The sequence below is a fragment of the Simochromis diagramma genome, unplaced genomic scaffold, assembly GCF_900408965.1.
Source record: "Simochromis diagramma unplaced genomic scaffold, fSimDia1.1 OVJJ01000501.1, whole genome shotgun sequence".
Classification (NCBI taxonomy): Eukaryota; Metazoa; Chordata; class Actinopteri; order Cichliformes; family Cichlidae; genus Simochromis; species Simochromis diagramma.
The window spans coordinates 4123232-4149245 of NW_024387320.1; the positions used below are offsets into that span (position 1 = coordinate 4123232).

Below are 26014 nucleotides of genomic sequence, written 5' to 3' on the forward strand. Positions count from 1 at the left end.
AGCTGCAAGCATTACTGAGCTGAAACCAGCTTCTTACAATAATAAAGTATTTGGAAACCTTGAATGCAGCTTTTCTAATATTATGCCACATTCCTCATGACCAGCTACAACGATCAAAGTTATTAATAGTTATTACATAGTTTAATAAGTTGAAAATCATCCCTGTATTTTCACATCCCCAGCACGCAGAGCAAAGCTGGAGAAGAAATGCTCAGAGACGGACTCCGGCAACTGTGAAAAAGTGAGACTCAAGATTCTGTTTGTAAACTGTTGTACAAGTGTTTTCTGAAGACTTTGGAGTCTGTTCCATATCCAATGTTCCCCCCTTTTTTTAGGGAAATGGCCAACTGAAGAACGAATACAGTAGCAGCAGACATACCTCTCTGTCAGAGGAGGAGGAGAACCTGGCAGTGCTCAGGCGGTGAGGGATCAACACTAACTCTTTCATCTGTAATCAAATTACACAGCAGATGGGCTGTGTGAAAAGGGTTATCTGGGGATCTAAAGCTCCGTGCAGCTATCTGAGTACACCAAACCCCTTACTTGATCTCTCTGCCTTTGCCTTTCTGCAGACATGTTATGAACGAGCTGCTGGAAACTGAGAGGGCTTACGTGGAGGAGCTGCTCTGTGTCTTACAGGTGTAGAATCACTCCACAGAAGGTTTCCTGCGCTCTCTGTTTTTCCTGCTCTGGGTATTTCATATTGTGCTTTTGTTGGTTTGTTTCAGGGATACGCCTCTGAGATGGATAATCCAGCAATGTCTCACCTTATCCCTGCGCCTTTGCAGAACAAAAAGGAGGTTTTGTTTGGCAACATGCCGGAAATTTACCACTTTCACAAAAGGTAACGGAGCGCCATCTGGTGGTCACTGATCATATCTGTGCTGTGTTGGACATCAAGGCCAATAAACACATTCAAAATCTTTTTTTTTTTTTGTTTTGTTTTACCAGAACTTTTCTGAGGGAGTTGGAGCAGTACACAGACTGCCCAGAGTTGGTTGGTAGATGCTTCTTAGAGAGGGTGAGTAAAGGGCGAGATAGCCGAGAGGCACACAACTAATTTTACTGAAGGAAGGGACTGTGCTGTACAAACCTTTTTCATTGCTTTCCCCTCAGATGACAGACCTGCAGATCTATGAGAAGTACTGTCACAACAAACCTCGCTCTGAGAGCCTGTGGAGGCAGTGCTCAGACTGCGCCTTCTTCCAGGTGAACAAATCAGCCGTCAGCACATTCGTGTTAGCCTAACCCATTTAACATTTCATTGCTTGGGGAAATAACAACCTCCCAAAAAATATTTTTAAAAAATCATTTGTGTAAATACTTTTTTGGAAACAACTTAAATTCCGTTGCCTAGTTACCAAAAATTGCAAACTGATTTTTCCAGCGTCCAGTGGGAAATTAAAAGCTATAATATTTGAAAAACACAGCATTATATAACAACTCAAGTTACCAAGTTAAACACATTTTTCAGTGAGATACAGTAGCTCAAAAGAGATTTACGCTCAGGTGGGCAGAGTAAAAAGGTGTTAATGTTTTATTTGACATCATTTTCTTTTTATTACATCAGGAATGCCAGAAAAAGCTGGAGCATAAACTGGGTTTAGATTCATATCTCCTGAAGCCGGTTCAGAGGATTACCAAGTACCAGCTGCTACTGAAGGTGTGAATCTATCTGTTGGCCACAAATCAAATAGACTCTACAACTGTTTTTTTCCGTTTTCGTGTGGTTGCTATGAGCTGCTTCTTCGGTTTTTTCTAACTTCAGGAAATGCTGAAGTACAGTAAGGGCTGTGAAGGGGCTGATGACCTGCAGGATGCGCTGACCTCCATCGTGGGGATCCTCAAGGCTGTCAATGACTCCATGCACCTTATCGCCATTACAGGATTTGAGGTGAGACATTAAACAGGCCCAGAGTTTATCAGTCACCTAACAGATGCTTGGCATCCACTACATGGACTCTCAGAGCCACCATAACCTACAGTTTATAGTTAAATATCTAGAAGGGAAGAAATTCCACAAACTGGCCTGCTGCAGAGGTGCCCAAATATCTGTGAAGGTAGACTGAGACTGCATGGCTAGGTGCTTAATTTTATAGGCTACACCTGTGGCAATGGGACTGTTAACACCTGAATTCAAGGAATAACAGTTGCCACCCAATACTTTAGTGTATGTCACTGAGATGTCATGGACGTCAGATAGGTTCTGAGGTGAAATTGTTCTTTTAAATGATATAATAGAGCTTTTTACAATACATGAAGCAAAACTGAAAGCTCTTTTTTTTTTAAATCAAAATGTAAAATCAGTTCAAACAAAGACTCGAGAAAGAAAGTCTACATATTTTGTGATATTTAAAACATTAAAGAACTGCACTGCAACAACATATCTGTGGCCCAGATATGCAAATCTGTAACACTCAAAAATAATGTGCAAACTGTGAAAACTGTTGGGAGAAAAGAGCTGATATGATCCTTCGACTTCCTTGATGTCAAAGGATCAAGTGTTAACAGATCATTTGAGATATAAAGGTCCAGAAAGGTGAAACTCCTTTTGAATTCCACTGTTACTTTCATCTAGCAGATGGAAACCTGATGATAAGTGACGTGAGAGCTTTGAAATTAGGATAAATTAGACAAGTGTTCTGCTCTTGCGCCTGTTAAAACTTGGCAGCCACTTACAAGTGTATATATAAATTATTTAGAAAGATATATTTGTCATAATCGTGACACTTCAGATAACTCTGGCATACAGCACAAAAGAGAGCTACATTTGGCATAAAGACTGAGGTGTGTGAAAGTCAAACTTGGGCATCTGTAAACTATTTTAGAGCATATCCAGTGTGTTTTTGTTTTTAAATTAAAGTATCTCTTCCCTTTAACCCATTGATTTCTCAGGGTAATCTGAGTGAGCTGGGTAAACTGCTTATGCAAGGGTCATTCAGTGTGTGGACCGAGCACAAGAAAGGCCATGCCAAGGTTAAGGATCTGGCCCGTTTCAAGCCCATGCAGAGACACCTCTTCCTCCACGAGAAGGCCCTGCTCTTCTGCAAGAGGAGAGAGGAGAACGGGGAAGGTTATGAGAAAGCTCCTTCATACAGCTTCAAGCAGTCCTTGAATGTGAGCCCATCTAAGGTTGCAAATTGCATTTGATTCTTTTTTTACTGATGTGGTAACAAAGATGCATATTTCTCTTCACTGTTTATTGAACAGATGAGAGCCGTGGGCATCACTGAGAATGCAAAAGGAGACAACAAAAAGTTTGAAATTTGGTGCAACTCCAGAGAAGAAGTCTATATTGTTCAGGTAAATAAACAAAGACTAATAAAGAACAACTACTGAGCAAATACTCTGATAATGGTTAGATTTTTGAGGGGTGTACATCCTTTTTGTCTCAGGCACCAACGGCTGAAGTCAAAACCACTTGGGTAAATGAGATCAGGAAGGTCCTGACGACCCAGCTGGAGGAATGCAGAGGTACATTCATGTATTATGAAAGCCATTATGAAAGTTTTTCTATAACTTATGCCTTAGCTGAAGTGATGTTCCAGCATCGCTGTTTTTCTCTCATTTGTGTCATTCAGAAGCAAGCCAGCAGAGGGCACCAGATCAGGCCACCCATGCTCCACCTGTTCCCACTGGAACCGTAAGTCTCAGGTAAGTCTGAACTCCCCACCTCATTTACTTTCTCTCACTGGTGTTACGAACATTTTCTATGTGATTGCCCTTTGTAAACTTTTAATAATCTGGGCCAGTTCTTTCAGAAATTGTTGAAGCTTCTCATGTTGCTCTCTTCTCCACTTGCAGCCCATTCAAGACAGGCCAGAAGAGCATTAAAAAGGGAGAAGAGAAGAAAGCTGAGTCCTGCAGTCCTGATGTCAATTCCTCCTCTTCTGTAAAGGCTGCAGGGAAAGGTGAGTGAAGAGCGCATGAGGGATACCTGCCTTGTTTTTTGTTAACTTTTAACTTTAACATTTGCAATGCATGTGTTGCATCAACTCTGTTTTACCCTACCTTTGTGCTTTCCCACTTCTTATGATTGATTCGTGTCTTAACTTCTCATTTCCCAATGAATCAAGTTCCATTTTCCCTCTGTATTGATCTTCCCTCTTAACCCAACTTACCTTCTTCCTTAATTCTTTTTGTCCGTCTGTCTTGTCTCCTTGCTTTCCGTCTGAGTCAGATGAGGGTGTGACAAGCCCGACCTCAGACAGAGCTGCTGTGGCTAAAAAGCGCTTTACTTTACAGGGCTTCAGTAACCTCAAAGCTCAGAAAGGTAACTGCAAGCCAGAGATTTTCCATTATCCACCTGATATGTCATCTTCTGCATCTGTGAAACAAAAAAAGGATTTTTCCATTTAGTGTGACGCAATGCATTTTTGTTTAATCATCTTAAGACACTAATATTACATCAGTTAGAAGCTGGATGACCCTCATGTCTTTAGGACAAGAAATAATCAGGCTCAAGTGAGTTTGCAGGAAGTTATTGCTATAAATCATCATAGATCATATACAATTATGTTTTTAACCTATTTCCTGACTTTGACACAACTTCTGGGTAAAGCTAACTTCTGACAGCACTCTTTTCACTTTTACCACAAAGACATGAGTGTGGTTTCTTTTAATCCAACTTTCATCAAATTAATGTGTAAGCCATTTTTTTTAAATGTTAGACAGTTGCTCAGTCTGGAGAAAGTATCTGGGGGATTTTATTAAAGCCTTTTAGTCAGAAATGCTGCATGCTTCCCTCCACAGAGCCCTCAAGTACTGATGACAAAAGTTTTACATTACCCATGACAGTCTTCCCATCATCAGGTATCGCACAGCTCTAGAGTCCAGTTTGATTTCATCCAGTGTAATGGCATTTCCACAGTTGACATTTTGACTTTGTTAAGAAAAGCATGTGAATCTGAGCAGGTGTTGAAAGTTATGTCAGGGTAAACAGAATAAATCAGCATGCAGAATATCAGAACCACAGAAGTGCAAAAACCTTACACCTGCATACTGTAACATGTCAAAATGTCTCCCGTGAGCGGCCTCTGTGTTGCTGAAGCACTTTTTCTATGGCAGCAGCTTCTATTCTGAAATCTTGCAGAGTTCAGCTACTTTTTGCAGGTGCTGTTTTAGTTAGAGTTACTTTTCTACCTCTGTATTAGTTGACTTTTGTTTGTTTTATTAGTCTGAGCTGAGAAAGTGCTGTTTTCTATGCCTCCTTTATACCTTTCCTTCATTCCTTTCATGAAAATAGGCCTTTTGAATATTACTTTTTGATAATTATGTCTTTCTTGATTTAACTTTCAACCTCATCTCTTCTTCTTTTTACTTTTTTTCCCCCAGGATCTCCCACCAGCCCAGATCACAAGACGAAACGCCAGAGTGATCCCACACCATTTGGCTTTAAAGGTAATGTTCAGCTACTGCATAGCCTCCTTGCTGGGTTAGTTGTTTTCCATAATGCTTGAATACATCCAAGGTCTTACACAGGTTTGGTTGGCTGCAGCTACAGCAGGAAAAGTGACTAGCTGTGTTTCCATTGCCTCCTGTCCCTCAGATGCAGGTCCTCCAGCCCTCCACCTGACCAGAGCCAGGTGGTTCAGCACCTCTAGTCTCTTACAGACAAAGTGGAGAGGTATATTGGCACTAACCTGCCCCAGCTGGCTGTGTCAGGGTGTTTCACTGCTATGAACCTTTTAAAGGCAGTGCGTTTGTCTTTTCCACATCCCCTTCAAGCGCAGAGAAAATCATAGAATACCCTCTGACACCGAGGCATGTTTGCCTGCCCACTTTATACCTCTGTTTGAAGAAAGTTTAAAATATGAAGTTGCATGCCAGTCTCCACCATCTTGGAGTTTTTCTGTAGTGCATAGTTGTGGATCTGATTGTGTAATCTGGGATTCCTGATTTTAGCCACTTTTGTTCTAACAATTGGGACCTTATTGTGGTTCTTCCACACTCATCACTCTCCCTTCAGGTCACGTACATGTTTGACAGTAGCTGAGGCTGAATGTTGCTGCAAACTAAGCACCTGTTTTGTTTTGTTTTTTGCCTCTTCTGTTCAGGCTGGAATAAAGCCTCCCTGTCACTCGATGCCTCAGGGGAACATGACGGCTACTCCAGCGCTGAAGATCCTCTTAACTCTGACCCAGAAGACGAAAATGGCAAGAAGCTGGTGAGTCACTGTGTATGACTAACAGATAGCAGGCTTGTAATCACGGTGTTGGTGCTATGGTATCCAGTATTTATAGCTAAGGTTACATTCAAAGTTTTCAGACATTTGATATCATTGTTGGTACCATAACACTGCCAGCAGAAATAGAATACACTTTTATGTCAGTGTTGCTCATAGCTTCAGACAACAGTGATGGAACGATTCCCAGTATTCGTGCTATATTATATAATGTGTGCAAGTCTTTCTGCCATTGTAGAAAAGTATTGCTGTACACTTTAGTTAATAGTAACAGTTTTAAACTGTAACTTTATAAGTACTTGATAAAGTTACCACTGTTGTGCTCATAGGAGGATGCTGCTGCTTTCCAATACTGATAAATTCAGAAGAAAGACTTCCACAAACAGCTGAAAGCTTAAAGCTGATTTCAACTCTTGCTAACTCTGATATCAATTACTGCTGAGTCTTATTAATCTGAGCTGTCACAGAATGACTTCAGAACTGTCATAAAGTCATTACTTTCTAATAGATCTAAAACTGTAATGTAAAGTGAAGAAGAGACAATTCAACACGCATGAAACATGATTTTGGAGGTCTGGAAGAGCCTTTGGTAACTGAAGGCATGCAATTGTCTTTTGTATTGTGTGACATTAATGGAAATCCATTTATGGAATTATCTTAACATGTTACTCATGATCTGGAAAGATTGCTGAATTTGTCTTGAATGTGTCTCTTATCTTGACTATGAACAGTGTGCTGGAAAATACACTGTGACGGCTGAGTATGAGATCGGTGGCGCTCAAGAGCTCTCTGTGAAGAGCGGAGATGTAGTGCAGCTGGTCAAGGAGGGGGACGATGGACAGTGGTGAGGTTACAACCTTATATTATCTATGTGAACTAATAAAAAAATCTATAATTTAGAAGCATTGGTTTAACTATACTTGTGTGTCTAGGCTTGTGCGTAACTTAAACACATCTAAGGAGGGTTGGATTCCTGCTGCTAATCTTATCAACCTCATTGGAAAATCAGAGTCTTGTCAGTCTCTCACCAGCTCAGGTATTCTAAGAAACAGTCCCAAATAAATCATGTCAAAATCCAACATGCATTTGTTACACATGCATTAACTCCTCAATGTGGCTGTGTTTCAAACAGAAGGCAGTGGCTCTGGGAACCTCAGCACATCATCTAGCTGCAGTGAGACCTACACGAGCTTCTCTGATATCAAACCCTGAAATACTCTGCACTTTCTTCATCATCAAACTGTCATCATTCCTATATCATGTGGCTATCTGTACCGTTTTGCCAGCATATGTAATCATGAATTTTGTCAATTTTCCACAGAAAACAGAAGTTACAAAGGTAACTATAGTTTTATGAATTCTAGGATCACTGCTGGTGGCAGTAAACAAAATGTCTCCTCATAGTCTGCATGTGTTGAAATCTTATATAAACAAAATCATATGCATGATGTGTAGGCTACCTGTGCATATGCACTATAAATAGCTTGGTAGGCTACATATGAGCTCTATGAAACTTCTCATGCTGAAATTTTCCAAGTGACCAGCATGACTGACAATCATCTTGGGTTTCACAGAACCACAGTTATCAAACTTCTGTACTGTTTTACTTCTTCCTTACTGCCAGTGGCAGTAAACAAAGTGGATGACTTAAAGCAGCATCAAGAGGAACAGACAACTTCTAGTCAACCAGTGGCTGGTAACGTGAATCCACAGGCTGACAGAACCTCACAAATGTACACGGTGTTCCCCAAGATGCCGCTGCACAGATTACACAGATGGAACACCCCACATTGCTCTCCAGGAGGTGGCCGCACCCCTGGTTGAGTGACAGACGACACCTGAAGAACGCAGGCACACCTGCTATTCCATATGCCTGTTTCATCATGTTTACAGCTCAGTGGGAATGCCCCAGTATGAACACATCTTTTCTCTTGTTCTTTTCATTATAAGAAATCAAAGACAGGTCCCATGTTGCAGTGCCCCCCCCCCCCCATGTCCCAATGTTCAAGGTCCTAGCACACCTGCCATAATAGGAAAAGACCAGCAGAGCTTCAGCTCTTCCAAAAAGCTCTTCTTCTGAGTTGCCAATAGCAAATACAAACCAGCCACACCTTTAAGAGGGCAAAGACTGCACTCTGACAATGACAGTCTGAATGACAACCTCCTACCCCTTACTCCAAGGGATGCTTACCTCCGGAACATAGATTATAGATCATTAATTATCAACCTAAAGAACAATTAACCAAGAAAAAACACCGGGCTGACAGCATGAAAATCAACGGGGCTGGGCTACCAGGGGGTATTTCCATCACATTTTAGCATATAGGATCTCACCCTGTGTGGCATATGAGGAGACATATTTGCTGTGTTTTCCTGCCATTGGCAGTCATGAGTTAATGAAACAAAACTGCATTTTTATTTCTAACCTCCCACATACACTGCACATTCAGAATGTTGTACATTTACTGTGAAGGAACAAAACACATGCATATGGTAATTTCACTGTATAGATCTGTCATGGAGACAGAAGATCCACGTGCTGATAATGTAATAGATGTACGAATGGGCCAGCAGGACTGATCTCAGCAAATGCATCTATTTATGCTCACACTAAAAGCGGGGAGAGGTTAGTGGACAACAGCTGTCTTTGTGTTCACATGCACTAATTTCTTCAGGAGTTCATATTTTAACTCTGAATGAGAAAGAGGGCAATGTCCACTTTCTTTAGCTTGAATGAATTTTTCCTGAGAGCCACCTCTCTGTCCACTTTTTAAAAAAAATGTTTATTTATTTGTATGAAGCACCCACAGATATTCATCCACTCTTTAATTTTATTGTTGTCTGTAAACTCTCCTCCTGTCTGCTGTCAGTCTGTCATTAGAAACCTGTTCTGTCACCAGCTCTCCAGAGTTTGTGTGTGTGAGCTTTTGTCCTTTTGCTTTTGTCTCTGATAGCCTGGTCAAACTCTTTGTGCATTTTCATATATGCTACAGTTTTACAAATGTATCCATGTGAATAATGGGAGATCATTGTATAGGCTAACTTATTCCCAGCAGAGGGAAAATGTTTGGAATGTAGATATTGTTTATTAATATGTGTCTGTCATATGTTTGTTAAAGGAGATGCTATATTGTACATTAAGTATGGTGATGTCACTGCTTTGTGACTTGTCCAGTTTTGTTTTGTTTTTTACATAAATGACTTGTGACAATTCACTTACTGTCTCTCTCTCTCTCGGTGCTGAGATGTAATCTGAAGCCTTCTGTTTTTGATTTCTGAGTCATCCTGAAACATTTCTGTAACCAGCTGTTCCTCAAAGAGCTGTGGTCGTAGGCTAACAACAAAAAGCGAGAAACGAAACTGAAACAATTTAACGGGTTGCCAGGTCTTTTCATAGCTTTCCCCCCAATAAATAAATAAATAAAACAAACAAACAAACCAAAAAAAAATCGTAGTAAGGAACTAACATACCCCTTTCATTGAAATGTGGTATTTGAGACACACACACACACACACACACACACACTATTTACGGCTTTTGGAACCCCATAAGAAACTTTTCTAAAATAGTATTAAGGATCATTTCCTTAGACAATGGGTTGAACCGTGAACTAATATAGGTTGCAATTAGGGGTGCAACGATATTCGTATCGATATTGAACCGTTCGATACAGTGCTTTCGGTTCGGTACGCATATGTATCGAACAATACAACATTTGTAATTTATTTTATCAACTTTCCTTCTGACGATGCTGTCTGTGTTGAGCGTTCAGTGAATCTGCGTTCGACTACTCCGCCTAGGCTGCACTGTCGAGCGCAGATCCACTGAGCGCTCAACACAGACAGCATAGTCAGAAGGAAGAGCGCAGGGCAAGCTAGCAAGACAGAAGTTAAGCTCTCCTTGCAACATTCAGATGTGGCGTTTGGAATTATTTTGGTTTTCATGTGACGTATGACCCTGAAGGTAAGCGAGTCATGGACTAAAGTAAAACAGTATGTTGGATGTGCCATGCAATGCTCAATTACATGGGTGGGAACTAGTGTGTTAGCGCAGTTAGCTCGTTAACGTGTTGGCCGTCTAGCCCCATGCACAGGGCGATCGGCGGTAGCTCGTTAACGGAGATTTGCCGTGTTGTGGCGTTAAGGTCATTTCAACGAGATCAACCTGAAAGCACTAGTGGGAACACAACGAATATGACTGCACATTTACACCGACATCATCCTAGTGCAAAGACAAAAACAACAAGCATGCTACTAACTTTAGCCGAGTCATTTAGACAGCTGTTAGCACATGATTCTCCTTATGCTGCTGAGAATATAGCCCAGAAGAAGCGGATAGTATAGCTTTTATTTTGGAAAGAGACATTTCTCTGTAATAAACTCTCTTTTCCAAAGATGAGTGATTCCTCAATCAGATACAGGGCTTGCAATATCGCTAGCCCGACGTCCTGGGGCTAGCGATTTTTTCAGTCGGGCTACCAAAATCTATCTCTTCCCTGCCCGTCGGGCTATTGTAGGAAGGAAAAATATATGTCAATGCTTTTGCATTCTTTCAGAAATGTAGCTGGGTAATTATGTCATTGGCATCGGTGAGCCACTGTCAATATGTGACATATTGTAATCGCGTTTGAATTTGCGCTTGTTTTTTTGCTTTCACTTTGCAATCGTGTGAACTGTGTATAGAGAGCGACAGCACCGATCTGTGAGTGATGATAATTTGTGCACCAATTCCTCTGACATCGTCTTATTAATCGTTAGCTTACTATGCAAACATGACAAGTGAAATCTCCCGCAGCAAGCTTAAACATGTGAGAGGTTGATCGCACAGAGAATCGCTGAGCTTATGTGAGTGCGTGTGTAAAAGCAGCACGATATATATTTTAGTTCTGCTGAGCCAAATAAGACAGGTCAGGGTGAAGAAGTGACAGCCAAAGAAAAGCTTACCACAAAACGGAGAAGTTATGACAAATTAGACTATAAGGCAAAAAGAAAGTGCAGCTTTATGGTTTCATGGACAAAAGAATTTCTGTGGCTGCAATATGATGAGCTAAATAACCAGGGCTGCACATAAGTGGTGCGCATTCGCTGTCAAAATAAAAAACACGCACAAGGGTTAGGGTTAAATTTAAAAACTGTACTTTTGAGTTAAAATATATATTTATAATTTTAATAAATGACAAATTAAAAATGCATGAACATTTTTTTGTATCGAAAAAATATCGAACCGTGACACCAAAGTATCGAACCGAACCGAACCGTGAATTTTGTGTATCGTTGCACCCCTAGTTGCAATGTAGGTTGCTTTTGCCTCCACTTTTTTTTCCCCAGCCAGAGAACATTTTTATTACTAATTTTTTTTTAAAAAACTTTAAAAAATACAAAATATTGTATTATTATCGATTAATATCATAGCTTTATATTCACCGGAAATAATAAGCCGATAATGAATCTTATTTGGTGAGCAGCCAAAGGTTAGTTAGTTAGTTTTTTTCTTGTCGGGTATTAAAGTGAAGGTAACCTAAAAATAGTTATCCAAAGAAGATGGATATTAGTCGCAATTTCGCATCAGTTTCTCTCTCCGTCGATTGAAATGCGTTTCCATGCGGTGGTGACTGAAAGGAGGATGTTTCTGATAGAACCTGGCAACCCCAAAGAAATGGGCGGCGAAGTAGATAAGAAATCGTTTTTGAACAGCAGCGCTGATTCAACATGGACGCATGCGAGCAAGCCTGATAGAAAAAGTGGAAGCGGTGTGTTTGTCGGTAAAAAATGAGCAATAGCAGAGTGGCCTGCATACTTTGTCAGCGATCCAAAGAGACGAAGATAACCGGAACCTTGTCGACTAAAGATGAAGTCACGGCTCACCAGAACTGCCTGGTAAATACAAGCACGCTTCTTTTGTTCTTCGTCTTTATTTCGTGTGTAACGACGAGGACGTGATTCACCGCTCAGTGCAGCGGTTAAGTCCACAACGTAACTGTGGACAAGAAGTGTGGAAAAGTTATAAAAATAACGCACACGAGTAATTTTTCCTGACGCCTTTAATTTCCTTATACCACCTTTGATAAACGTACAAATTGATTCATGCATATAAACTTTCCAGCAGTTTAAAGATGAGTTCTGTTGCAATAGCTGTAACATTAAAATGCGACGATTAACACTAATCGGCACAGTTTGTGCTTCTAATGGCATCACAGTGGATACAGATGAAGGTGGTACGTTCTTAAAAAGCAGGAAAACACTGCCATAACTGATTTCCAAGGGTTCCATGTAGTTCTGCTGTCCTCCTGGATCCTCTTAAAGCTATTTTTGTCAGTGTCACTGAGACTTTTTATGTGGACAAATAAAAGATATATAAAAGTCATTTTGCCAAAAACTGATTGCAGCTTCTACCTTGTGGCTCAAGATGACTTTATATTATTCATGAGGGATACATTTTTTTTTTTTGGCAAATACTGGAAATCTGTTTTTGGTAGGCAATCGCTTTTTGGCCCAGCAGCATCAAAAGGCCTGAAAGACCACAGAAGACAACTAAAGTGTGTGATCACACAAATTCTTTCTTTGGTTGAGAGAAAAAAAAAACAACTTGATAACATGTAAACAAGTAAGTTGGCGTAGTATTGTCTAGAGACTCCTTCATGAATGGAGATGCAGACGGTTTACGAGGTGCACACCGCGGTTTACACTCAAGAACATGAAGGTCAGATTAGACTTTGCCAGAAAAAAGTCAGCAAAAGAGCCTGCACATCGTGAGCTGAAGCTGAAGCATAAAACCAGGACAAACAGATTCAGGGATAGCTTCTTTCCCAGAGCTATCACCGTAGTAAATAAGCACAAAAACAATTGAACCTATTCCATACCGTCACTGTCATTATATTATGCTGCTATTCATACTGTCATTATATTAATGCTGCTATCCTGTATATATTGTACATACTATTGTTTGAGTACTTACGATTGTTTGTTTTTTTTGTACTTTTTATATTTTACATTTATATTTATTATTGAAACTTGCACCAAGGGAGCGGCACTCCAATTTCGTTGTACTCTGTACAATGACAATAAAGGCTATTCTATTCTATTCTATTCTATATTACATTATCTATGTTTTGTTGTGAGAATGGCCAGCACTAGTGTTTACTGATGATGGGATTGCCGATAGACGCGGCAGGATAAACGGTGAAGTACGGTGGCCCCTAGAGACAAAGCACGTACAAACTCCAAAACACATGCAAACTCCAAAACACGTGCAAACTCCAAAACACATGCAAACTCCAAAACACTTGCAAACTAAAAAACACATGCAAACTCCAAAACACTTGCAAAATCCAAAAAACTTGCAAACTAAAAAATACATGCAAACTAAAAATCACGTACAAACTCCAAAACACGTACAAACTCAAAAACACATGCAAATTCCAAAACACAACGGAAGTGCTCCAGGACGCTAGGGGCAGTGTTGAGCTCGATTTGCAAAATAAACGGCAAGTTTGTCTGTGTGGGACGGTCTAGTCTCCGTCGCGCTTCCCAGGTTGCCTAGCAACCATGATACTAACCGCTGGAAACGTGTCATACAACTTGGTTTGACAGAAATGAGGGAGAACATATTTTGTTCATTTGTTTGTTTGTTTCTACAAGAGCTTTGTGTGATTTGATAAGTATCTGAGGCTGAGACCACAGGACAGTAAAACATGATTTTTGGGCTTCATTTCTGTACTGAACAGTTATTTCAAGATTAATTAGTAAATAAGAATTAGCTGATGTTGTTCATGAGACTAAAGTCATATCACTTTGGTAATGTAAATATAATATGGCCAATATTATAGTTATTATATTAATCATTATTAACTATTACAGCAGTGAACATGAACTCTGTGTCAAATACTGAGCCTCAGTACAGATTCAAGTTGCAGTTATTTATATGTCTTATCACCTTAAATCTTCACTCAAAGACAAGTATCTTTGACAGTGCATATATAGGTGTATCATATATAAGAGACAAATGTTGTTCCTTCAGTATGTTGGCATTACTAAATTTGGCTCATTGCTTACATACAGTATATTTATAAAAAGAAAATGTACAAGCTGTGATAACTGTTTCTGATAAAATGAAGAGTAGACTGATATATGAAATATTCCTTTATTGGGTGAGAAAATCAGACCATGTCATAACTGCTTTAAGTCATACAGAATAGATATCAGAGCCTTAAACAGGCTGACTTCTGCTAAATGGGTCAAACTGGGCAGAAAGTATACAAACACATAACATCCTTATAGAATATGATGCAACACTGTAGATCAACTTACCTCAGAATATATAAAGCATATAAACAATTACAGCAATATGATGCAACAAACACAGCAGTGCTACTAATCCAAAATACTCAAAGCTTCATAGAACTGAAACAAACATTTATTTTTAGTTCCATTCTGCTGCTGATACATACTTTAGGTTTCTGAACATTAAACTTGTTTCTGCCTTTCATAGTGTGTAACTTGAAGGCCCTGAGTACTTTCTCCCACACTGAAAACACTGGAATGATCAAATTATTTGAACATTACCTAATAAGACTGATTCAGGACAGACAATTAGTTATTTTAAACTTTTCTAGCAGTCCTTCACAAACAGGGAACAGTCTGTCTATTCTCTCCATCTGTCAGCTGCTGCTGGCTCTTCCTCCTCCTCTTCCTCACACACTGTTGAGTTTGTCCTGGTGGATCATCAGGGGTGCAAAGCCTCACAGATGATGTGCAGCAGTGGGTCCCTCAGTCTGTCCTCACTCTGGACACTTGCAGTTGTCACACATGGAAATCAAATGTGTGATAAGCTGCAGGATTCAAACACAAGTGTAACTTATAAACACATGTTCATACTTTTATTCCACAATCAGAGAGAAAGAAACAGAGAGAGAGTGCAGGACAGACAGACAGGTGGCAGTCTCAGGTGTATACACTGCTACAAAACAGCACAAAAGAAGGAGGATTTAGTGTTTGTGTTATTACGAAACAAGAAGAGTTCCCAGATGGTACAGTGGACACATGTGTGACTCCTGTGATTAAAGCATCTTTCTTTCAGCTTAACGAGTGAACCGTCAGCTCGTTCAAACACACGTTAAAGTCCGTTTGGCTCGACACCACCGAACAGAGGCAGCAATATAACATAGGCTAACATTAACAGTGCAGTGGATCCTGCTTGTGCCGTGATATTCAGGACTGCAAACCGAGCAGCATCACTGACTTTCAGCTTGTTGTGTTTGTGGATATATGACTGACTTTAATTATCCACAAAATCATCACAATCTCTGTAAGATTAAGGTCGACTATATATATATATATTTTTTAAAGTAAAGGCTTTAAAACCAAGTTAATTCTGAAAGTACAGACATCGCTAATGTCACATAACTTTCCCGACATGTGGCCAACAATAATGGTTTAATGTTCTTCATTAAAAAAATATTTGCGCATAAATAAGTGACATAATATTCAGTACTTACTTCTGAAAGTTTACTCTTCCTCCGCTCCGCTTCCACCGTTTTTTTTCGGCAAAATTATCCACACCACCACCACACTATGAAGTCTGGGATATGTTGGGCCATGAAAGCTACACCGACCCATCCTTAAAATTCAGGGAAATTATGGACGCATTTGAGGGCCGCATTTCGAGCAGCCTTTGAACTGGGAAAGCCTTCTCTTGTCGCTGTGACGTAAACGGCCTTAAAATGCGGCCTTTAAGGCTGCAAACCCCAAATCCGGTCGTTGGTACTTCCTGGCTTGTGTAGTTACTAGGTAACAAAAGCTCAACACTGCCCATAGCGTCCTGGAGCACTTCCGTTGTGTTTTGGAATTTGCATGTGTTTTTGAGTTTGCACGTGTTTTTTAGTTTGCACGTGTTTTGGAGTTTGCACGTGTTTTGGAGTTTGCAAGTGTTTTGGAGTTTGCATGTGCTTTGGAGTTTGTACGTGCTTTGTCTCAAGGGGCCACCATAGTGAAGAGTACAGGGCTACAGTCTCAGCTCAGATTCAGCCAAATGCTGCCAAAGTGATTGTACAGCCCTTCTCAGAGTGAATGAATAATGACCCAAAGTGTTCTGCCAAAGCAGTATACTTAGTGTCAAGTCAGTCACCTGATCTCTGGTCTAATGCTTTTTTATTTACTGAAGACACAGCCACGCACAAGGTGTCTGCACTCAAGGCTTAGCAGAGGATCTTAACCGAGGAAACATGACATTTGGTGGCTAGTTTATGAATTTTAAGTATTGGCTTACTTAGTCTAATAAACCAAATCTATTATTTTAACTGATTATATCTAAGTGTACAGCCATGTTTTTATTACTTTTTTTTTTTTTTTTTTTTAAAATACACTTCAAGAGGGGACACTTGCACAAGCACATGCATTTACACATACTTACCTGGATTACCTTAACCTCTTTTGAGTTGCTTTAGGACAAATGCCATATTTATGAACTCACAAGTTTAGGGTAGATGTAGCTCAGGAGGTAGAGCAGGCCATCTACTAATCTGAAGGTTGGTGGTTCAATCCCTGGGTTCAATCTCGGTTCCTCCAGTCCAAGTCCAGTCCTCCAGGGCCCAATTGCTTCAATGTGTCCCCTGAAGTGTCAATGTTGGATAGAAAGTACTTAAGCATAGAAGAAAAGTGCTTGGGCGAATGAGTCATGCTGCATAAAGTGCTTTGAGTGGTAAGGTGGAGTAGAAAAGCCCTCTATAAGAACCAGTCCATTTACTGTTTTTCTACTTCATGCTCATTTATGTCCTTCACGTGAATTTCATGTTGTTTGTTATTTCCAGTTATTTTCTGCTGGTATCTTTTGCCGGGATTCACCACAGTTCGATGACCTGTTTGGCTTCTCGGTGGGGGATGTGCTGAATGAGGTGAAACGAGGAAGCAAGCTGGTAAATATATTAGTAATTGTGTGATTTAAAGTATAGCGCGCACTGGGAGCAATGTTTAAATGTCTTACTCCTTTGTTTGCATTAGACCTGTAACCACTGTAAGAAAAGGGGAGCCACTGCTGGGTGTGAAGTCAAACGCTGCAAAAAGTCCTACCATTACCCGTGTGCTCTTAAAGAGGGAGCGACGACTATTGAAGATGATGACCATGGGCGCTATGTGTCAGTTTAACAGATCTGCTTAATTGCCTGTCGAAAAAGATATTCAGTTATCCTAAAAATAAAAACTCCTGCTGTGCACTGCTTGGGACAATTGTAGTTGTCTAAAAATGTGTTTTATGTGTTTTTCTAACAGGATATACTGCTCATCTCACTCTGAGCAGCAAACACGTAAGTTTTGAATTTTTATCCTTTATTTATTCAGTGTATGACAGACTTTGATTTTCATTTTTATTTCTCATGACCAGAAAAAAGCGCTTCCACAAATGAGTTTGCCTCTTCCACCAAAAAGCCCAGAACCTCCAAAAAACTCAAAAACTCCCCAAACCCCAACGCACCCGGACCATCTAAGGTTAGATTTATGGATTTACTAAAACAGACTTTTGGGGGGGAGAGGCCTCCATCTCTCTCTAGCAGCTTGATCCTGCAGTTTTGGGGTTGTTGTTGTTGTTGTTGTTTTTGTGTGTGTTGTTTTTTTTTTTTGTTTGTTTGTTTTTTTTAGTAATTTCAACGAAAGGCCAAATTTTGCTATGTGAAGCAATGTAGCATGGATCGCAAGAATGCACAGATGGTAGTTGATTGACTAAGATTTGCTAACAATGCACTAACTGATAAACACAGACCCGAACAGTTAATTTCTGTAGTTAACCAAATGGGTCAAAATTAGTAGATCCCATGAGGAATTAAGCAAAATAACAGTGTAAGCGCAGACTTTACACATGCATGTCTGTGCGATTTCCTACATCAGCAGTTGGGGTGCTGAACATACTCGAGTCAGACTCAGTCAAAGACATGACCACAAGTCTGATGATACAATTACAAAATCAATCATCAATTCAGCCTTATTTGTGTATCACCAAAGGACAACAACGTTCACTTTAGAGTATTTTATATTGTAAGGTAAAAGTGTGTACAGTAACACATAAGCAAGCATTTGGTGACGGTGAGAAGGAAAAACTCCCTTTTAACAGGAAGAAACCTCCACCAGTGGAATGGAGCCAGAGATTATCATCATTAACCTGCGAGCTATGTGGTGCATTTGTGTGTGCGTTCTCCTCTGTTATAAATAACCAATCCGTTTTGTTTTCATGAGGTATGTTGCCTAACCTGTGAGAAGAGAGAAGGTAATATCAGCTTGGAAAGTTTGTCTAATAGCATTGTTATGTGAGTATTTACAAACATCTTTTTTCCTCCTTTTTTGACTTATTTGTCTGTGGTTTAATTTTTCTGTTTCTTATGTATCACATAGTAATTAGCAGATGTGTGTTTTTAGGTCATATTGTGACAAACATGCTCCTGCGTCACTTAAGAAGAACACCGACGGTAAGTGTTGCCCAGAGAGATTGACATTTACTATGAAGTCGTTATTTTTTTCATTGTGCCAAATACTAAATTGCTTTGTAATTGGCAGGAGAAGGTACCGCAGCTGGATCCTCTGTACACAGCTATGACTCCAGCTCATCTAACAGTACAATGTGTAGTTCTTCCAAGGTGTTGTTCACGGTCACTTAAAGTTTTTTAGTTCTATTTTCAAGTTTGCTTGTTATTTTTACATTTTTTTTGTCTTTGCTTTTTAAACAGAGACAGTTGAGTGACTGTGACAAGTAAGTATGGGATGCTCGCTATGTCTTGAACAATAATTTTACGTTCAGAATTTTGGCTAGAATATCACCCTTATATCTAATATGGTAGCTTAAATGCTCATTTTAAAAGTCTGTATAGTTCGATCCATCGTTCTTTCTTACTTTAAACAACTTCACACTTAAAACCCCAGTTGTTGTTTTTTTCACCCACAAAACAAGTCAGGAACTCAAGTGGTTCTATATAGTCTTAAGTCATTGCTCATTTCTTTATATTTTGCTAGGAAATGGGAAATAGGCCCATTTTAGACCCGCAATATTGGATAAGGAAAAGAGAATGAATAGCTGGAAATGTCAATGTATTCTACAGGAATAATTCTCCAGGCTTCTTGCCAATCAGAAACCTTCCAGGTGGTATTGTATGGTGGATGAAAATCTGCCTTTTCTAGATTTATGTTCCATCGTTTTTGGCAAAATCCCCAACGCCACTGGCTGAAATGCAGCCACAAATTATGACCGACCTACACCAGATCAGTGTAGACTGCCCCTCTCTCCTGACCTCCTCCAAACATACTGGACAACATTTTACCAATTTGAATTCATTACTCCATAAGACCTGTTAATTTCCTTCCTGTTTCGCATCATTAATAATGGCTTTTTGATAGCCACACTGAAACCATTTCTGATGACGCTTTAGTGAACAGTAGATGGATCATCTGGACCAGATGCATCTCTCAGGTCTTGATGTGACGTGACATGACTTGCCCATACTGGAAGTATTGTGCATCTGCTGTAGACAGCTTTTATGTGTGCCATTTCCTCAAAATTCTTTTAAGGATACACTGCACACCATGTTGAGATTTGCCAGGTTTTCAGCTACAATCTCTTTGGGAATAACCTTGCTGGTGCAAAAAATATATATATATTATACCCTTTAAACTGTTTTACACATATTTTATACCAATCCTTGGTATTTTACATAGATTCAACTAAAGAATTGGAAACAAATTATGGGGGTGGGGTGGGGGTGGGGGGTGTTTGCAACAGGCAGCTAGTAACAAAGTGCCTGAAAATACAATTTCAAATGGGTTCACTGGTTTATCCCTTAAGGTAAGTGCACATTTTAAGCTTGAATGATTCATAGATCAGTGTTAAGGGGTTTAACAAACAAAAGAAACATTCATCTGAAAATGCCCAGGTTTAAGGACTGGACTGGAAATGAGCGATAAAGCAACCAAAACTTTGAAAGACTTCAGAAAGCCTGGAGAGCTATTGCTCAAGATCACTTTAAAAAAAATAACAACAAACAACAAAATAACATTTCTGCTTGACAATATAAAGAAATGAGAAGAGCAAATTGTGTCCTGTTGGTTACAATAAAAATGGTGCAAACCTTGCAAACACTTGTGAGGATTCCTTACCTTTGTTACAGGCAGGAGGAGACCCTCTTGAAACCTAAGATTCGCCGGAAGAGGAGACTCTCCGATTCTTCAAATTCAGGTCAACCCCGTTGCAAGGGAAGAAAATGTAACCTCTGTGGGCTTATCACTCTAGCTAACAAACCCCTTTCTTTTATCTTATATATATATATAGTTGACAATGACAATAACACTCCAATGGATATATACGCCCCATTAGAGTCGGATATAGATGAAAATGCAAACTCCGTCCCAGAGCTCAAAGTACGCCTAATCATTCATTAATTCTTCAATAACATCACTGTATGCTGAATATGTCTAATAATTTGAAGTCTCATCTTTGTCCTGTCACGTGTTGATTTCTCTTCTCGTGATGGCAGACTGTGCCTGAGGTTATCAGGTAGGTTTTGCTAGTTTTGGAGGGGTTTCTGCAGGGGGGGGGGGTGTCTCACTAATATTTTTAATTCTAAATTATATGTATATAAAATTATGAAAAAGTTGTCCAGAGTTAACCAGTAAAGCTAATTACCTGCAAGTTTCAGTAAACTGCAGCCTATCAAAGCGCCACCAAAAGGCACAAATATGTCTTATGAATGCAATTATCCCCTATGAAATCTTAGTTTTTCCCAAAGGGCTTTTGCATACATACTTTTTCTTTTCTTGGTCTGTAAAAAATGTCAGCAGAGGGTCGTTTTTTGAAATTATATTCTCCACTTTACAGAAGAGACACCAAGAGTCCTGTGTCTTTATCAGGTAAGCAGTTGTTGATTCAGTGTGTATAGTTTGCTAAATATTTTTTTAAAGATATAAATATTTATTTTTTCAAACTCCTCTTGTCTGCTTCTTTTAGGAAATCGCATTGAGGATGAATTTAATGATGAAGACGACACAATCATAGAATCAGTGAGTTCTCTGATATTGTGTTAATCGTTGTCTTTAGCAGCTATAAATGGTTTTTTTTTTTTTTGTTATACGTTTAATATTTGGTAATTTAGAACTATGAAGATTTGGTCTTCTATCGATATATATATAGATAGATAGATAGATAGATATATATATCTAAGGGGTGCAACGATACACAAAATTCACGGTTCGGTTCGATACTTTGGTGTCACGGTTCGATATTTTTTCGATACAAAAAAATGTTCATGCATTTTTTAATTTGTCATTTATTAAAATTATAAATATATATTTTAACTCAAAAGTACAGTTTTTAAATTTAACCCTAACCCTTGTGCGTGTTTTTTATTTTGACAGCGAATGCGCACCTGCGGACCACTTATGTGCAGCCCTGGTTATTTAGCTCATCATATTGCAGCCACAGAAATTCTTTTGTCCATGAAACCATAAAGCTGCACTTTCTTTTTGCCTTATAGTCTGATTTGTCATAACTTCTCCATTTTGTGGTAAGCTTTTCTTTGGCTGTCACTTCTTCACCCTGACCTGTCTTATTTGGCTCAGCAGAACTGAAATGCTTTTACACAAGCACTCACATAAGCTCAGCGATTCTCTGCGCGATCAACCTCTCATATGTTTAAGCTTGCTGCGGGAGATTTCACTTGTCATGTTTGCATAGTAAGCTAACGATTAATAAGATGATGTCAGAGGAAGTGGTGCACAAATTATCATCACTCACAGATCAGTGCTGTCGCTCTCTATACACAGTTCGCACGATTGCAAAGTGAAAGCAAAAAAACAAGCGCAAATTCAAACGCGACTTCAATATGTCACATATTGACAGTGGCTCACCGATGCCAATGACATAATTACCCAGCTACATTTCTGAAAGAATGCAAAAGCATTGACATATATTTTTCCTACAATAGCCCGACGGGCAGGGAAGAGATAGATTTTTGGTAGCCCGACTGAAAAAATCGCTAGCTCCAGGACGTCGGGCTAGCGATATTGCAAGCCCTGTATCTGATTGAGGAATCACTCATCTTTGGAAAAGAGAGTTTATTACAGAGAAATGGCTCTTTCCAAAATAAAAGCTATACTATCCGCTTCTTCTGGGCTATATTCTCAGCAGCATAAGGAGAATCATGTGCTAACAGCTGTCTAAATGACTCGGCTAAAGTTAGTAGCATGCTTGCTTTTTTTTGTCTGCTTCCACTTGTCTTTGCACTAGGATGATGTCGGCGTAAATGTGCAGTCATATTCGTTGTGTTCCCACTAGTGCTTTCAGGTTAATCTCGTTGAAATGACCTTAACGCCACAACACGGCAAATCTCCGTTAACGAGCTACCGCCGATCGCTCCGTGCATGGGGCTAGACGGCAAACACGTTAATGAGCTAACTGCGCTAACACACTAGTTCCCACCCATGTAATTGAGCATTGCATGGCACATCCAACATACTGTTTTACTTTAGTCCATGACTCGCTTACCTTCAGGGTCATACGTCACATGAAAACCAAAATAATTCCAAACGCCAGATCTGAATGTTGCAAGTAGAGCTTAACTTCTGTCTCGCTAGCTTGCCCTGCGCTCTTCCTTCTGACTATGCTGTCTGTGTTGAGCGCTCAGTGGATCTGCGCTCGACAGTGCAGCCTAGGCGGAGTGAACACAGATTCACTGAGCGCTCAACACAGACAGCATCATCAGAAGGAAAATTGATAAAATAAATTACAAATGTTGTATTGTTCGATACATATGCGTACCGAACCGAAAGCACTGTATCGAACGGTTCAATATCGATATGAATATCGTTGCACCCCTAATATATATATATATATAGATTTTGTCACTAAAGGACATCCCTCTTTTTGCATGGGATTCATATGAGGTGTGATGAGATGTGTTTTCTTTGTCTTCTGAGGATGCTGAGTCAGAGAGTCTGCTGCTTCCCGTAAAGATCTGCATACAGACCCAGTCACTTACAATGTCAGCTGGTGAACTCTCACCTCAGACTGAATCTGCTCCACCTGAAGATGTTCTGGTTAATGCAGATGTAGAGCCGGTCGTAGATGAACACGAGGGTAAGGTTTCTCCTCCTGGGACTGATCAAATGTTTTATAAGACCAAAGAGCTTTGATAATGATTACACAGCAGTTAGGCAAAACTTTTATCTGACTATAAAGACACCTGTATAGTACGGAAGAGGATTAGGGCCACTGGGGGGGAAAAAATGGGCACGTCCTTTTTTTTTTTTTTTCTTCTTTTCCTGAATTCTAAGAAAAAAGTCAGAATTCAGAATTCTGACTTTTTTCTCAGATTTCTTTTTTCCAGTGGCCCTAATCCTCTTCCGTAGTATAGCCTGGGTGGGCTACTATAGGGAACAAGAATTGCCTCTGAAAGTTGATGCGTTTGAATTTGAAAAAAATGGGACGTTTAAGGACTTGATGGCTATGAATTGCAGTTACAACAGCCATAGGCTATATATAAAAGAAGGAAGTAGCTTTGTGGTGTAAAAAGGACTATCCTGATTGCAAAAAAAGAGGAATATAAAATTTGTTTTCTAGAACTTTAAGCACTTCTTGGTGAGTTTATGATCTCAGCAAGTAGTTTAACACAATTGCACATCTATGGGATCTGCTGACAAAATGAGACCCATCCATTAAGCCCTGCCTTGCAGCTTAAACGAGCTGCTACTGTCATATTAGTTTTAATCTTGTGGCTGATTAATCTTTATGATTTTTATGAATGAGAAAGAAGTCGCGCTACGAGAGTATTTCACATTTATAAAACACAAAGTGAAGGTTATGTGCAAGCTTTGTTTGAAAAAGCACACAATGAAATTATTAAGACACATTCACTGAAAAACGTAGAAAGAAGAAATGTGCCATGTCAAACACTTATCTAGAAAGCTTAGGACGTTGCTGTTGCATGAAATGTGTAGATTTTTTAAGAATCAGACAGGAGTAAGGGTTTTGAAATGATAAAAAGCTGGGATTACTTATAGAACTAACTCTCTTCTTAGGGTCCAGTCCCAAGCAGAACGCTGTCCAAACCCCAGGTCAACTCACCGATGGATCCTCTGTCTCACCCCCTCCCTCTCCTGGCCAGTCCAAATCTCCCCCTCCATACTTCACCTCCCTGAAGTCTCATACTTCACCTCCCTGCACTAGCTCGGCCATAGCCCTGGCTCCGCCTGAACGCGCCAGTGTATCCATTAACTCCTCCTCTTCCTCTCCTGTGGCACTTCCCTCAAGTCCAGAGCCCAAAGTTGACTCCAGCAGCTTCTGGAAAAGCTGTAATGCAGCAGGATGTACAGAGGCCATCTTCACTGACTTCCTTGATGGGATGAAAAATATCTCCAGCAAAATCCAGTCAGATCAGGCCAGCCAGGAGGGTAAGGGTGCATGACACTTATGAGACTCTGTCTGACCTTTTTTTAATGTTTTAAAACTGGGGATTGTGAAAATTGTATTTTTTTTTCTCCACAGAATATGATCTTGCACTGTCGGTGATGGCAGCTTCTGGAAAATTGTCAGAATTTGTGGCTAAGCAGCAAGAAGGTAAAGTACACAGTACTGCTCTAGGGGTGTGGTATTAGTTGGCCGACTAACAGAAGTTAATGTCTGCTTCATTGATAGCATTTCAAGAGGTTTCAACAGATGACCTATAGATACTCATAGCATTTACAATACCATGGAAACTGTGTATTGATATATTCTGTAATTCAATGAGAAAAAAAATGAAACAGCAATGGTCAGTGGAAACCAAAATCTACAACTGTATAAGGGCATAATTCAAATATCAAGTTAATCAAGTTAAAAATTGCAATGACAGGCTGATCCAACTTGTGTCCTAATGTGGCTGATTAGACACCATCTGACATCTGGGCACGATTATTAGACACTGGGGTTTGTGTCACTGAGCTCCTGGACACTTTGCAGAGATATATGGCAGGACCAGATGCACCTCTCAAGTCCTTTGCCAGGTCTTTGATTGGGTTTTTTTTCTTAATGATGTGACTTTCAGATACTGTTCATCTTCTGCAGGTTGTTTTTTTTTCCCCTTAAAGCCTGCAACAGTTTTTGTCCTCCACTAGTCACGTTTCTGCAAATCTATTAAGGACACAGTGCACAGCATTACTGAAATGCCAAGTTTCCAGCTAAAAGCTCTTTGGGAACTATTTCAGAAGTTTGGAGAAAAAAAAAAAAACATACTGTAGAAATAATTGCTATTAAGTCGTTTTACTTTTTGTTGTTTTACTTTTAAAAGATGTTTCTCCTTTTTTATTGTAATCACTAAATGACAATTCACTGTGGTTACAGAGCTACAGAAAAAACAAATGGAACTGCAGAAGGCAGCGGCAGCGATGAAAGATGTCGTCTCAGCACTGAGAAAATGAGCTGATGAGCAGCTACTGAGTGTTAGCTATTAAAGCTAGGTTCTTTTGTCTGTGATTACATTTTATAAAAAAATATTTATACTTTTATATGGAGTAGGCCTTAATATGAATGATATTTTAGCTGAGTGATTAACTGAAATGATTCAAGGTTTTTTTTTGTTTGTTTTGCTGTATTTGAGTTACTAAAAATGTTTGTTTTTTTTGTAATTCAAGACTGTTCTTTTTTTCTATATTTTGTACAATACAAAGATTTATATCAAACTATATCCCACAAGATTCTTAAACTGTAAAAAAAAAAAACACTGAAAAGGGTTTACCATATAATGTTTAAGGAATTTCTATGTTCACAGTGTGTGATTTTTCTTATGTTATTTATCAAAGAGGAGTTTTAAAAAGTAAAATGTTTTAAGA

The 26014-nt window shown here is 39.5% G+C and overlaps 2 protein-coding genes and 1 long non-coding RNA gene across 4 annotated transcripts in view; 2 read left to right on the forward strand and 1 right to left on the reverse strand.

Annotated features, from left to right (window-relative positions):
• The window catches only part of mcf2lb (mcf.2 cell line derived transforming sequence-like b), a 34359-nt gene extending 24960 nt beyond the window's left edge, over window positions 1-9399 (forward strand). The window contains exons 14-33 of the mRNA XM_040005497.1: window positions 183-241; window positions 336-421; window positions 573-639; window positions 729-844; window positions 952-1021; window positions 1117-1209; window positions 1571-1663; window positions 1769-1894; window positions 2896-3117; window positions 3211-3303; window positions 3396-3474; window positions 3582-3654; window positions 3805-3911; window positions 4181-4273; window positions 4753-4812; window positions 5335-5400; window positions 6057-6166; window positions 6916-7028; window positions 7117-7220; window positions 7317-9399. Coding sequence (XP_039861431.1) covers window positions 183-241; window positions 336-421; window positions 573-639; window positions 729-844; window positions 952-1021; window positions 1117-1209; window positions 1571-1663; window positions 1769-1894; window positions 2896-3117; window positions 3211-3303; window positions 3396-3474; window positions 3582-3654; window positions 3805-3911; window positions 4181-4273; window positions 4753-4812; window positions 5335-5400; window positions 6057-6166; window positions 6916-7028; window positions 7117-7220; window positions 7317-7396 — 1910 coding nt within the window. The 3' untranslated portion in view covers window positions 7397-9399. The remainder of the gene's footprint in view (window positions 1-182; window positions 242-335; window positions 422-572; window positions 640-728; window positions 845-951; window positions 1022-1116; window positions 1210-1570; window positions 1664-1768; window positions 1895-2895; window positions 3118-3210; window positions 3304-3395; window positions 3475-3581; window positions 3655-3804; window positions 3912-4180; window positions 4274-4752; window positions 4813-5334; window positions 5401-6056; window positions 6167-6915; window positions 7029-7116; window positions 7221-7316) is intronic.
• Window positions 9400-11755: 2356 nt separating this feature from the next.
• Window positions 11756-25999, forward strand: phf11 (PHD finger protein 11). Of its 2 annotated transcripts, XM_040005499.1 has the most exons (18): window positions 11758-12061; window positions 16990-17094; window positions 17180-17313; window positions 17447-17481; window positions 17559-17662; window positions 18404-18474; window positions 18584-18633; window positions 18722-18801; window positions 18892-18914; window positions 20323-20390; window positions 20484-20572; window positions 20689-20708; window positions 21030-21061; window positions 21159-21211; window positions 23126-23285; window positions 24227-24598; window positions 24693-24764; window positions 25527-25999. In XM_040005499.1, exons 1-18 carry the CDS (start codon window positions 11954-11956, stop codon window positions 25601-25603), a joined length of 1653 nt encoding a protein of 550 aa, XP_039861433.1. In that variant the 5' UTR covers window positions 11758-11953; the 3' UTR covers window positions 25604-25999. The 2 variants fall into 2 exon arrangements, with proteins under 2 accessions (XP_039861432.1, XP_039861433.1); XM_040005498.1 differs by having other exon boundaries at window positions 11756-12061; window positions 20323-20572.
• On the reverse strand, window positions 16098-17041 carry LOC120717482. The gene is made up of 2 exons (XR_005692210.1): window positions 16926-17041; window positions 16098-16791 (listed from the first exon to the last, which is right to left on the reverse strand). It is a non-coding gene; the product is annotated as an uncharacterized LOC120717482 (long non-coding RNA).
• Window positions 26000-26014: the final 15 nt, after the last annotated feature.